General features: G+C 38.2%; 1 protein-coding gene across 3 annotated transcripts in view; it reads left to right on the plus strand.

Annotated features, from left to right (window-relative positions):
* Positions 1-13,178, plus strand: part of MYO1B (myosin IB) — a 183,070-nt gene that overhangs the window by 137,527 nt on the left and 32,365 nt on the right. For all 3 annotated transcript variants that reach the window (XM_059052028.2, XM_059052027.2, XM_059052026.2), the window contains exons 14-16: positions 6,232-6,336; positions 8,449-8,511; positions 12,056-12,256. In XM_059052028.2, coding sequence (XP_058908011.1) covers positions 6,232-6,336; positions 8,449-8,511; positions 12,056-12,256 — 369 coding nt within the window. The remainder of the gene's footprint in view (positions 1-6,231; positions 6,337-8,448; positions 8,512-12,055; positions 12,257-13,178) is intronic.

Genomic DNA, 13,178 nt, shown 5'->3' on the forward strand with positions numbered 1-13,178 from the left:
AAATATCCCAGATGCTATCATACATTTTCCTGGATTCTCAGCAAAATTGGAACACATGGAAATGTCAAAGCTCATAGGGTTGAACACTAGGAACCCGTATAATTAAGGACTTAAAAGTACCATAAGCTGAAGTACAAGGGCTCAGAGTATGACTCAAGAGGAAGTATTCAGAATCCACATCAGTGCAAAAATGAAAATTTCTATGATATTGTCCACTCAAGTGAAAATTAACTGATAGATTATAGAGAAAATTCTGCCTTTCTTCTTCAGTGAAAATTGACTGCAGGAATTAAGATCATGCCTTTTGGAGAGCCCTGGGCATCACTTTAAAAATTGGACAGGACACTAAAAGAAATTTTTTTGAATGTTTCTAATTCTGCCTCTTGACCCTACTGACAGTTCCCATGAGAACGTTTTTCAGCTGAGCTGGTGGAAACCTTTCATTTACTTTCGTCTGTCTCTAAACGGAAGAGGGAAACTGATGCATTAAACCATGGGATGATGACACATGCATTTGACTGCAAAACATTCCAGTGCCAGCTGGGTGAATAGCTCTGCCTTGCTGGCCGCATGTAATCTGATGTCAGTTTGGAAAACAGATTAGAGTGGAACATTGATACTGAAAATTAGGTGAAGTGAATTAAAGTTCATTGAGGAGAAAAATCTAGCTATGAATCCTGGTAGAACATACCCAGTTTTGCAAAGGAAGAGAATTATAATCCAGATACTCCAATTCTACACAATTCAGGTTGGATATTGTTACAACTGAAAACGTGGCCTTAGATCTCTGAGGAATATTTATAGCATCTCCATAAAATAACAAGTGTTATTCTTTTAAAAAGTGAAATTAAATTCAAAATGGTGTTGAGCAATCTAAATTGATTCAACTGTTTTTCTGAGTACTTATCTGATAGGTCTTAGAATGGATAGGTAGTTTACTGGGGAAATCTATTAGTGTCCTGTAGACCAAAGCAGGACAGCAGTGGCTGAGTATTTCACTTTTCATATGATCGAGCTAGTTTTGTACAGGCCAAATGCTAGTTATTTGGATTCAGGCACTCTTATTCATCTTGCCCTTACAACCTCGTTGAAAGTGGCCATATACAGTGAGGGTGTGATAGGCAAGGTGCAATGATTGTTTCAAATAACACAATCTAATAGTTGGGGAAGCATCACTGTAAGACCAACTGGTAGGTTCGTCTCATGATTATAAGATTCGTTTCCTAAAATATTTTTTTTAAAGAAAATTGATTCTAGTTACAGGCAATACTTTTTCCAGTTTTTTGCCTTTAATTTTGTCCTTTATGTGCTAGAGAACTTGTAGTTGAAGAGAAAGGAGGCAATTTAAAGTAGATTTTAGAACGAAAATGGTGAGAATTTATATGGTTCAGAATATGTATATGCTCGTTCATCAGTATTGTTGCTTTAACTTTTTAAATCAAAGCCTATTTAAAAATATTTAAAAGCACTATAACGCTATTGATATATTTCTAAAATTGACCATAATTGAGTATGTACCTAGAAGAAAAATGTTACATGTTTAAAGGGAAGTTTTCTGTAACTTCAGCCAGTCATTCAATTTTGTGAATGTCTTAAAAGTAAAATATTTAATATTAAATGTTTTTCTCTGATTTTGAGGATTTTTTTTCAAGTTTGCTTTCTTGAAAAAAAAGTGGTTCCTGTTTTGGGGCCCATTTCTTGAAATTGTGATTTTTTTAAATGGATTTTGAATTGCACTGTATTTTTCTGTAGGAACAGCATTATAGATGGGGACTGCCCAAGGGTTTTCCACCAAGTAAATCTTTGCTAAGACCAACAACACATTTTAAAGCAATAATATAGCCCAACTCCTCTAAAACAGTGCTGTTACAAAGTTTTATAACTTTTGGATAAATGTACCATTTCATTTAGAGACATAATATATTAAACAAAATATTATGTATTTTACATTATATGTAAAATATTGAACCCTCCCAACCCAACTTGTTATATCCAAAGTTTGACCTCAGACGAAAGTGTTGAGCTATGAGAAACATCAGTTAAATATGTAATTAATAGTACTTTTTGCTGAAATAAGTCACGATCTTAGTGTTTGAACTGCCACACCCCACCCCACCCATTTCCTACATGATATTCACCTGCAAATCCCTTCCCATCCACCATCCTAATGACGGCAGTGATGGAGCTGCCTCCTTTATTTTACATCTTCCTTTCAATATACATTATTTTTAAAGAGTATAAGGTTTAAATATCTCTTTTAAAGAGTGTAAGACATCATTAGCCTCCTTTGCTGAGGATATACAAATATGGTAACAGGCCAGTACTTTTGATCCCTCTTTCAAAATCACTCCAAGTGGAAAGCTCATGGTTGACACTTATGGGTATAAACTAGTTATGAACTTTATTGGGAGAATGAGTTTATCCCTCAGTCTTGAGGGATGAATATGCTTTAGACAATGGAGAAAAATTCCATGCACGGAGCATGGGTAGCAGACTGGAGGGAGAGGAGGTGAGGCGTTCATGGGAGCACTCAGCTCCTGCCTACTTCCCCCTCTGGAGACTGATTCATGGCGCTGCCGTGTGCAAGAGCGAGAGCCCGGCTTGGGAATTGCTAGCCACCCACAGAGTTCTTGACAAACCAAAAAAGCATCCAAATATCAAGTTGCTTTGGTGCCTTCATAGTCAAGTGGTGGTTCCTAGACCCAGTTTAGCTATTTTATAAAGGGGAGTGGGAAAACCGGGTGATATTTAATACCTGTATAAATGAAGAAATTGGACCTGTGCAGGTTGCAGCTATATGGACTGTTACCAGACATTTCCTTAATTTTCTGCAAATTATAAATTTTTGCAATTTATTTTTAATGATTTGTGAAGTCTCATTTCCCAAACATTTGGACACTATCAACAACTTAACCATTAATCAGAGGAAATGTGATTGCCTTCACTTTCAGCAGCAATGAATCGCTCTGACGATTCATGACATGTTTGGGGGCTGTGAGGTAGGTTTGCAGTAGAGACTAAGGTATTTCTGTGGGGAAGTCAGCTGGTTTTGGCCTTAATGACTGTGCTGTTGATTTTGGTTTTTGTTCTTTAAGCAGCAGGATCAGGTCAGAGAGTCAAGTTTTTGTTCTCAGGCTGTGTTCAGAACACTCTCATTTCCCTTTTGTTTGTGTTTGAAGTGGGGATACAGCCCATGCAGCACAGGGGTGGGTCGCTGTGGTGGGAAAGGGGGGATGCCCTGGATCTTGCTGAATCTCTTCAGTCTTTCAGTGACCTGCCAACTGCCTTTGTCCCCGAGTCTTTGGGTGGATGTGTCAGACACGTTTTATTTTTCCTGATAATTTAGCATTAGAAGTATTAGATTCTGAAGCCTTAGGACTTCCAGCGAGTTATATGGTATATTATTTCAGTCAGACTGTTTTTATCCTGAATAGCTCTCACCTAGCATAACCCCAATTCAGATACCACACATAGGTATCGTGGTCCTGTCTTTTGAGATGATGGGACACGTGTCTTGTTCTAAAGTTTTGTGCCAGTCAGAAATATAGCCTGGGGAATTACCTGGTGGTCCAGCGGTTAGGACTCCACACTTTCACTGCCGAGGACCTGGGTTCAATCTCTGGTTGAGGAACTACGATCCCACAAGCTGTGGGGCGTAGCCAAAAAAATTTAAAAAAGAAATACAGCCTGGATGATAAAATCTGTCATTTGCACCAATGGATAACTGTCAATGAGTGTTTACTTTTAGAAGTTTATTGCAAATTGAGAACTGACTGCATTTTATATAATCTGTCCCTTTGTGCACCAGAATGCAGTAAGTATGGACTGTTTGCAGTGCCGGTCTGTTGCATGCTCCTGTGTTAATAGCTTCTCCAACTGTGTGAAGTTTGCAGTAAATGACCATTGATTAACTGTGTGTGGATATGAAATATAGAATTCATACAAGAACTTATAAAAATTGAGGGGAAATTTACTTTAGCTCAGACTTACTCCTTAGGTTGTGTTGTAATTGTGAAGCTTTGCCTCCGGTTTCTAATCTGCTTGTGTGTTTTTCATAGTCCTGTTCTGGAAGCATAGCTCCAGCTATTCACAGCCATATACTGTGTCAGAGACACCAGTTATTCTCCCCTCCCTTCTCCTCATTAGTTGCCATTTGAAAATTTAGCATAATTTTGTCTAAATAGCTCCATAGGCACAGACCTGTTAAATAAGAGAAAGGATTTACTCCATGAATTTGTTTTCTAAAAAAAACCAAAGATCTCCTATAAGTCACTAAAATTTTAATTTTATTTATAAGTTTTAATTTGGGGTAGTAGCACTATATAGGGATATATTTTACCAAACTGAGAAAGCCAGACTTTCTCATAAAGAAATGGCCTTATACTGATTATAAGGCATCTATATCAGACTGACTTCAGCTTCTGGTCAAAATTGTTAAGCTCTGAGGATTTGGAACACATGGTTTTTAAAACGTAGCATGAAAATGAGGACTGGGGAATGACCTTTGTGTCCAGGACTATATTTGTTGAACATTTTGGTGATAAATGTGTGCCTTTTAAGTAAAAACCTTCAGGATTTAAAACAAAAAAAGAAACTTTTGGGCTTCCCTGGTGGCGCAGTGGTTGAGAGTCCGCCTGCCAATGCAGGGGACACGGGCTCGTGCCCCGGTCTGGGAGGATCCCACATGCCGTGGAGCAGCTGGGCCCGTGAGCCATGGCCGCTGAGCCTGCGTGTCCGGAGCCTGTGCTCCACAACGGGAGAGGCCACAGCAGTGAGAGGCCCGCGTACCGCAAAAAAAAAAAAAAAAAAAAAAAAAGAAAGAAAGAAACTTTTATCTTGGACTACATTTAACATTAAAAGATTAGTCAGTGATAATGTATTTTATGTGTCATTTATGGTTTTGAGTTTAAAATTTCCCCGGATTAATTAGTTCACTAGTGATTAGAAATCCTTAGCCACCTTCCAGGAAGGCGTGTGGTGAGATGCTGCATCCTAGGTATCATTTTACAATTTGTCCTGGTTGCATCAAACTTGATTTTGAAAGGTCAACTTTCAAAAAAGTCTTTGACTTTTGATTTCATCATTTATGGAAAGATTTGAAGGCAGCTGCTCTGTGTTCACAGGGAGTGGCGAGCTTCTGCTGTTACAGGTGAACCCTCATAGCCAGTTAGGCCAGGACTGGCCACCTCAGTGGGAAAAGAGTCTGGTTTATCAATGGTGGGGTCACCATGTCTCACTCCCATTGCCACCATCTCCTCTCCCTGCAAAGAGGGGGATAGAGGTGAAAACAAGTTTTATTGCTAGATCTACCTCTTTTTGGATGGTGTGGTTCTTGGTGAAGTATATTCATCCAGCAGACCTGCATTTGTGCCCTCAATATGTACAGCAATACGTTAAGCTCTGCAGATCGTTCAGAAATGATGTAGGCATGGATCTTCACAGGCAATAACTGATACGAAGAAGACACTGCTGAGAATCATAAGAGTGATAATGTGTGACCCTTCTGAGAGGAGAGAGTTTCTAGCTAGGAGATGGTTTTGATGTGCTGATTCCCTTGAGTCTGTATTTTGTGGGCACTTCATTCAGTCAGCCAGTACATGCTGAGTGCTTGCTAGGTGCAAGGTGCTGCAGGCATGGGCTTCCACTGGGGAACAAGAGATGTATGGTCAACCTTGCCCTTAAGAAATGTACAATCTAGAGAGACAGATAAATATGACACTAATCAATACATGTGAATGCACATGTACACACATGTATACACATAGCATGATTTTTCAAAAGTGCTGGTATGTAAGTGTCAGAATGAGGGATCTGACCCTGAGTAGGGGAGTAAGAGGTCAGGTCAGAAAGACTTTCTTGAGCTCCAGAGTTGAGAATGGAAGATTGAGAACTTGTGTGACAGACATGATGAATCTCACTGTTTCTTTGCTGATCCTCTAGGGGGAAATGTATTTCTTTCTCATTTTTTTACCATGTTTGTGGGCTGCTTATTTGTCAACTAAAATTCTTCATTCTCCAAATAGTGTGTAACTTGTGTATCCTTCATTCACTTGACTCATGAATCGTTTCTTGGGTGCCTGCGATGTGCCAGCCTCTGGCTGTGTGCTGGGCCGCGGTTAAGTCTGCAAGACCGTATGTGGCGTTTCTTGTGGAGTGAGATGTTAGAGTGGCATTGTCATGGGAGCGCTGATGGCTTGCTTTATAAGACTGTCTTCATTTTTCTCCATATAGGACAACAGCTTTGAGCAATTCATTATTAATTATTGTAATGAAAAGCTGCAACAAATCTTCATTGAGCTGACGCTTAAAGAAGAGCAGGAGGAATATATACGGGAGGTAATGTTGAAAAAAAGTTTTAAGTATTCCTTTTTTATTCATAATACAAATTCTGGATTCAGAAGACTACAAACATAACCCTAAAATCAGATTTATCAAAGTTTAGCCATATTGTACCTTTTAAAAATTTGTTTGGTATGACATCTAAGCTAACTGGGATTTTCTTTACTGCTAGTGCCCAGGACAGTACTCAGCATATAGTAGGTGCTCAGTGAACATCAGCTGACCGACTTGAGTCTCACTGGATTCCAGTAGAGTGAAGTAAAATAGTACCCTGTTAAAAAACTAGTCTGAGATGAATGGACAAAAAAACAGCGGTACATCCATACAAGGTTCTAGTACTCAGCAATAAGAAGGAATAAACAGCTGATACACACAATAGCATGAAGAAATCTCAGATGCATTTTGCTAAATGAAAGGAGCCAGACTCAAAAGGCTACATATGTATGAGTCAATTTATATGTCATGATACAAAAGTCAAAGCTATTGAGGCAAAGTGTCTAATAGTCAATAGCGGCCAGAGGATAGGAGTGTGACTGCAAAGGGGCAGCACAAGGGGATTTTGGAGGCTGGCTGTGGTGGTGGTTACCTGATGCTACGCATTTGCCAAAACTTAAGAGAACTGTATACCAAAGAAGTCAATTATCACCGTATATAAATTTGAAAATACTTTACTATTTCAGTATTTAACAATATTTTAATATTTAATATTTTGTTCAGTCTTAAAAAGCATTGATTTTTAAAAATTTTATAATAAAAACAGGTAACATTTGTTGAGTGCTTACTATATGCCAGGTATTATACTAGTGCTGTGGATGGATTATCTCACTGAATGTAGTTGGAAAATAATCAGAAGTAATATTTAGAGTCCTTTCATCCTTAATTGTAAAACACATACTTGGTTTTCACCCTTTCATTTTTTAAATAGCCAGTGTTTTTCTAAGTATAAATTTATTTATATCAGACAAAAAGGAGAAATTTTATTGTATATATAGTATTATATTTTTGTTTCCCTTTCATTTATTTGCTTTAATATTTTAGTAATATTACTTCCTTTTCTTCATTTTCTATAGTGTCATTTTAAGTCATTAAGGACACAGAATCCTCTTTTTTTGGCCTCTCAGTATTAAATTAGATTTTTTGGCCTCTCAGTATTAGATTTTTCTAATGTGATTATTATTCCTAGTGACTTAGTAAAATAACTCATCTACTCAAAAACTAAATCATGAATATTTCATGTTTCATTTGGAATGATTATCATGCTTTAGAAACATTTTATACTTGAATGGCACCTTTTATAACATAAACATCCTAAAAGCCAGATTCATTCTCTTCCTGTCTTCTCATCATAAAGAGAATGCCCAAACTTTGATCTGTAACTTAAAACAGTTTGTACAGATTGTCTAAAACACTTCTAAGAGTATATAGGAGGATCCTTAGCTTGCCGTATGAATTAACTTTCTTCCCCTTAGAAGAAAAATAAATGTTTACACTTATGGACAGAGTGTAAGCAGATACAGAATGATTACATTTGGCCTCCCAGATTTGGCTTTGTAGCTAGTGTTAGAACCAGTGGATAGGTTTTCATGTCTTTCCTTATGTTGAAAATACTTTTCTTAGCACTGTTCTGTTTTTACATTTGAAATAGTTAACGGCCCTACAATATGGGGTTGACTCTAAAATTAATTTCTTCCTTGTGATTACAAATTAAGAACAGAAAAATCTATGCCTTACATTCTGGGGATCAAGTTCTGACTTATTTCCTTGTAAACATTGTAAATATACAAAAAGCAATATCGACCCAAGGGCCTGTTGAATAAATGGCCCGGAGCCAGCGAAGTGCATGGGAAATTGCCACAGATGGGAGGGTGGAAGGGGAGGCAGCCTCAGCACAGGTCAAGGGTGGTTGTTTCAGTGGATCATGTCAGTGCTAGACTGCTGCATTATGAAAGTTTTGGGAACTGGAAGATGACATTTGCAGCACTGGTTTTTATAAAGGAAATTTTCAGAGAGGAAGTGGAGTATAGTAAGATGAGCAGAGTCTTATGTTAGAGATGGTAGTGTTGTAGCATCATCATATGGGATTTGATTATGTTCTGTTTTCTTTTTCAGGACATAGAATGGACTCACATTGAGTACTTCAATAATGCTATCATTTGTGACCTAATAGAAAATGTGAGTATTAGATACAGTTTCCCAAAGAAGTTCTTGGTAGTGTAATTCACTACTTACGAACGATCTCACTGCCTTCAGTGTTAAGCTTTCGTATTTTCACTATTTCAACACTTCAGAGAAATACAGAGTTCTGGAAACTTTATCACAACCTTAAGAAATCACACATGATTCTCGAACACATACATAGACAGCTGGACTTTTTGATACGTAGCCAGGTTCCCCCATGCTCATCCTGTTGCCGTATCACAGAGCCCATTCGTGATGCTCAGATGCCATGCCCTTAGGTGCAGCATTCTTTCTTGTGTGCTGGGAACCCAGGTCCAATCCACAGCTCCTGGAAATATGAGCACTGATCAGAGGAGACTCAAAAAAAAAAAAGGTGTTTGCCAAGTCAAAATATCCATTTCATTTCTAAAATTCTAGTGACCTCTGAACATAGTATTCAGTGCTTACTATCAAAAAGATAATTGTTCGTGAGGATGTGGGGAAATGGTAACCCTTGTGTACTGATGGTAGGAATGTAAATTGGTGCAATTGCTGTAGAAATCGGTATAGAAAAAAAAAAAAAAGAAAACAGTATAGAGGTTCCTATAAAAAATTAAAATTAGAACTGTTATGTGACCCAACAGTCCCACTCCTGAGTATATATCCAAAAGAAACAGAATCAGGATCTCAAAGAGATATCTTCACTCCCACGTTCACTGCAGCTTTATTCACAATAACCAAGATAGGGAAACCACCTAAGCGTCCATCTACAGATGAATGGGTAAAGAAGATGTGATGTATATATACAATGGAATATTGTTCAGCCATGAGAAGGAAGGAAATCCTGCCATTTGTGACAACAAAGATGGACTTTGAGGGCATTATGTTAAGTGAAATATGTCAGAGAAAGACAAATACTGTATGATATCACTTATATGTAGAATCTAAAAAAAAACAAACTCAGAAACAGAAGAAAATGAATAGTGGTTGCCAGGGGCTAAAGTTTGGGGGAAATGGGGAGATGTAGGCCAAAGGGTACAAACTTCCACTTGTAAGATGAATGAGTTCTGGGCTTTAATGTACAGTGTGGAGATTATAGTTAGCAATACTGTGTTATATACTTGAAAGTGGTTAAGAGGTAGGTCTTAAATATTCTCACCACAAAAAAGAAATGGTAATTACGTGATGTGATAGAGGTAACTAACACTGTGGTAGTATATTAAATCAACATGTTATATACCTTAAACTTGCACAGTATTTTATGTCAATTATATCTCAGTAAAGCTGGAAAATTTTTCTTAAAAAGTAACAACGAGGGCTTCCCTGGTGGCGCAGTGGTTGAGAGTCCGCCTGCCGATGCAGGGGACACGGGTTCATGCCCCAGTCCGGGAAGATCCCACATGCCGCGGAGCGGCTAGGCCTGTGAGCCATGGCCGCTGAGCCTGTGCGTCCGGAGCCTGTGCTCCTCAATGGGAGAGGCCACAACAGTGAGAGGCCCGCATAACGCAAAAAAAAAAAAAAGTAACAACAACAACAGAACTCCATGCTGTTCAAGTAAAAATAAAGGAGGATAAAGGAACCATCTTGGGAGCCAAATTAAGTAGGATCCCAGGGGTGGCTGGTATGGACCATAGATTGCTTCAGGTATGTGAGAGATGGTGTGTGTGTGACTTGACAGGTGCCAAGGGCCGTGAGATTTTTCAGGTTACAAATTATGTACGTGAAAAGGCTTAAAGTGTGAAAAATTGCTGCATAATTTTTAATAACCTTTCTGAATCTAAGATTATTGTTTTTATATCATATTTATCATGTAGTTTATCATGAACGAATTGATTGCAAGAAGACTGATTTGTGTGTGAAAGCTTAGGCTTACTAAATCTTCCTGGCCTTAATAACAAAGTAATTTGAAACAATGCATAAACTTTATTTTCTACAGTCTTTTTAGCTATCAGTGTAGGTGAGTGCTGTGCTTCAGCAATAGAATCACAGGCTCCAAATGTCCAGCAAATCATTTTCTCTTCATCTTTAACAAGACGTTTTGGATAGTATTAATTAGCAAGTATCTTATCCCTCAGTATTCAAGATATTCTTGAAAGCCGCATCTTTGATTAAATTGTACTTTAAAAAAAATATTCTGAAGCATTACTATTTTTCAACTAAAAAATAAACTTTGTTTTGAAAAATGTAAACAGTGTTGGATTGTGAACACTAATATTCCACCTAAGCAATTTAAAACTCTAGTCTGAAATTTAGAAAATCAGTGGATTTCCTGAAAATTTTTTCTGGTAAATTTTGTGACCAAAGTAGTTTGATGGGAGAGTTTTAACTTTCAGAAGTTGTGACTATCACATTTTTCTTCATAAATGTAACATTGCACTTAATTATCTACCTTTAAGAAGGGAGAAAAAAAAACAAAACAGTGGTAATACACTTAATTTAACTAGATTATCTCAGCCAAAAATCCCCTTGCATATATGATTGAAGAAACTCAAGTTCACGTAGGAGCCTGGATACATAAAGGAAATGTTTCCTTCCAGCATCGCCTAACAATAATGTTTACTCCAGGGATGTTATGAACACACTTGACTCCTGAGAATTCACACTTCCCCCAGATTTTGTGTGGAATGAATAAGTGCTGGTCAGAGGATGTCATGGCCTTGTAAGGAGAAGGGTGGGGGGGGCAGACTTTGCCCTGGCGGAAGTGGGTGGGGCTCATGGTCAGTGGATTGTTCTCTGTGGAATGGAGATGTGTGGGCCTGTAGGGGCAATCAAAGGAACAACAGCCTTTATTTAGCAAAGTAGAAGATTCCTGATTTTTGATTCACTTTAGCTGGGCTGTCTGCTCTTGGGATAAATATGATCTCAGGGTCTGGATACCCAACAAACGAATTCTCACCCGTGTTTAACATCCATTTTGAAATTTTATATGGAAGGAGAATTTTATTCTAAACAGATATTCTTGAAACACAGCTTGATTGCATTGATCGTTAAAAGCAGCCTCCCGAATCACACCACTTTCTTTCCCCGAGAAAATAAACTTTATTTTGAACACAGGAACAATTTGGAAACATCTGAAACCAATTTCTCCTCAAGCTGTGAATCAAATAATGGCCTTAAGAGACTATGCTTTGTGATTTATGACCACGTTATATAAGGAGACAGTATTGTCACATTAGTTTCTGACTTTTAGATTTGTTTTTGAATCTTTGAGGTCTGACTTGCCTTTTGCTAAACAACATGAATTTCAGTTATCAGCCCGCTAAGGTGACTGAGGTGACACGTAAGTCCTGTTCCGCCGTCGGGGAGGTATCGTGGGCTGTGGGGGGAGACTCATGCAGACACTCCCTCCCTCCCCACCCCCTCCAGCGCACCTGGGACCCCGCTGGAAGAGGGCTGATTTCTGTGGGGGGCGTTTTATTACTTGTTTTGATTCTCTGCTCTTTGTTGTGCCTGAACGGAATTTTCTTGTGACTAAGTCAATTGTGTTTAATGGCATAATTAGGAATAATTATTAATACGGCGAGGAAGGAAGGAAACCCTTTTATCTCCTTTCGCACAGAACACAAATGGAATCCTGGCCATGCTGGATGAGGAGTGCCTGAGGCCGGGCACGGTCACCGATGAGACCTTCTTGGAAAAGCTGAACCAAGTGTGCGCCACCCACCAGCACTTTGAGAGCAGGATGAGCAAGTGTTCCCGGTTCCTCAACGACACGTCCCTGCCTCACAGCTGCTTTAGGATCCAGCATTATGCCGGCAAGGTGCGGGAGCCCGGGCCCCCCTGGAGGACCCCGAGCCTCAGCCTCAGAGATGGCGTTCTGACCAGCGCCAGCTCCAGAGCATAAGTGGAGCTGGCACACAGAGTCAATAAATGTTCAGTGGGAATAGAATCTGGACCATGTTGAGCAAAATCTTACTAATACTGAGAGCTGAAAGGAAAGCCAGTGGACTTAATGAAAGAGTTCAAGTGTATACTAAAAATCGATTTTATTTTTTTCAAGCTCTGAAAGCTAGCCTATTAAAAAGATCTATCGACACTGATAAAAGATTTGCCAGTAAAAAATTAGCATTCACTAAAGACTTACAGTAACAATTGTAACTTACAGTATAATTGTAAAGCAATTATACTCCTATAAAGATGTTTTTAAAAAAGACTTACAGTAAGGTTTTAAAAGCACCAACCATTTAGCAAAATAATGAATTCTTAGATTGAATTTTGAAACGACACTGGAGAAAACATCTACTTTTTTTTTTTTTTAAGAAAAGCATTTATTAATTTGGTTAGTATTTGGGGTAATTAGCTTTATGTCATCAACTATACTAAAGATAATATTAAAAACAATTGGGACAATAGATTGATTTTTGGAGTCCTGAATGATTATTGATCGGAGTTAATACCTCCTTTCTTATAAATAAGCTTGCAAACTTCAAAGGGGAAAAAATCTGATTATGGCTTTAGTAAAAATGAAGTATATAGTATCTAAATTTCCTTTAATTTCAAAATGCTGGAACTTGGTACTTCATTTTTTTTCACTAGCCCATATTATTAAAAGATACTTTCCTGGTCAATTTCTCTGCTGGTTTAGGATGTCTATGAAAATATCTGTGTTATCTCAATTTCCCCGTCTCCTTTTAAACACACTAGAATTGGCACATGTAAACTAAAAAATACAAGTAAAACCT

This window comes from Kogia breviceps, chromosome 2 (genome assembly GCF_026419965.1).
Source record: "Kogia breviceps isolate mKogBre1 chromosome 2, mKogBre1 haplotype 1, whole genome shotgun sequence".
Classification (NCBI taxonomy): domain Eukaryota; kingdom Metazoa; phylum Chordata; class Mammalia; order Artiodactyla; family Physeteridae; genus Kogia; species Kogia breviceps.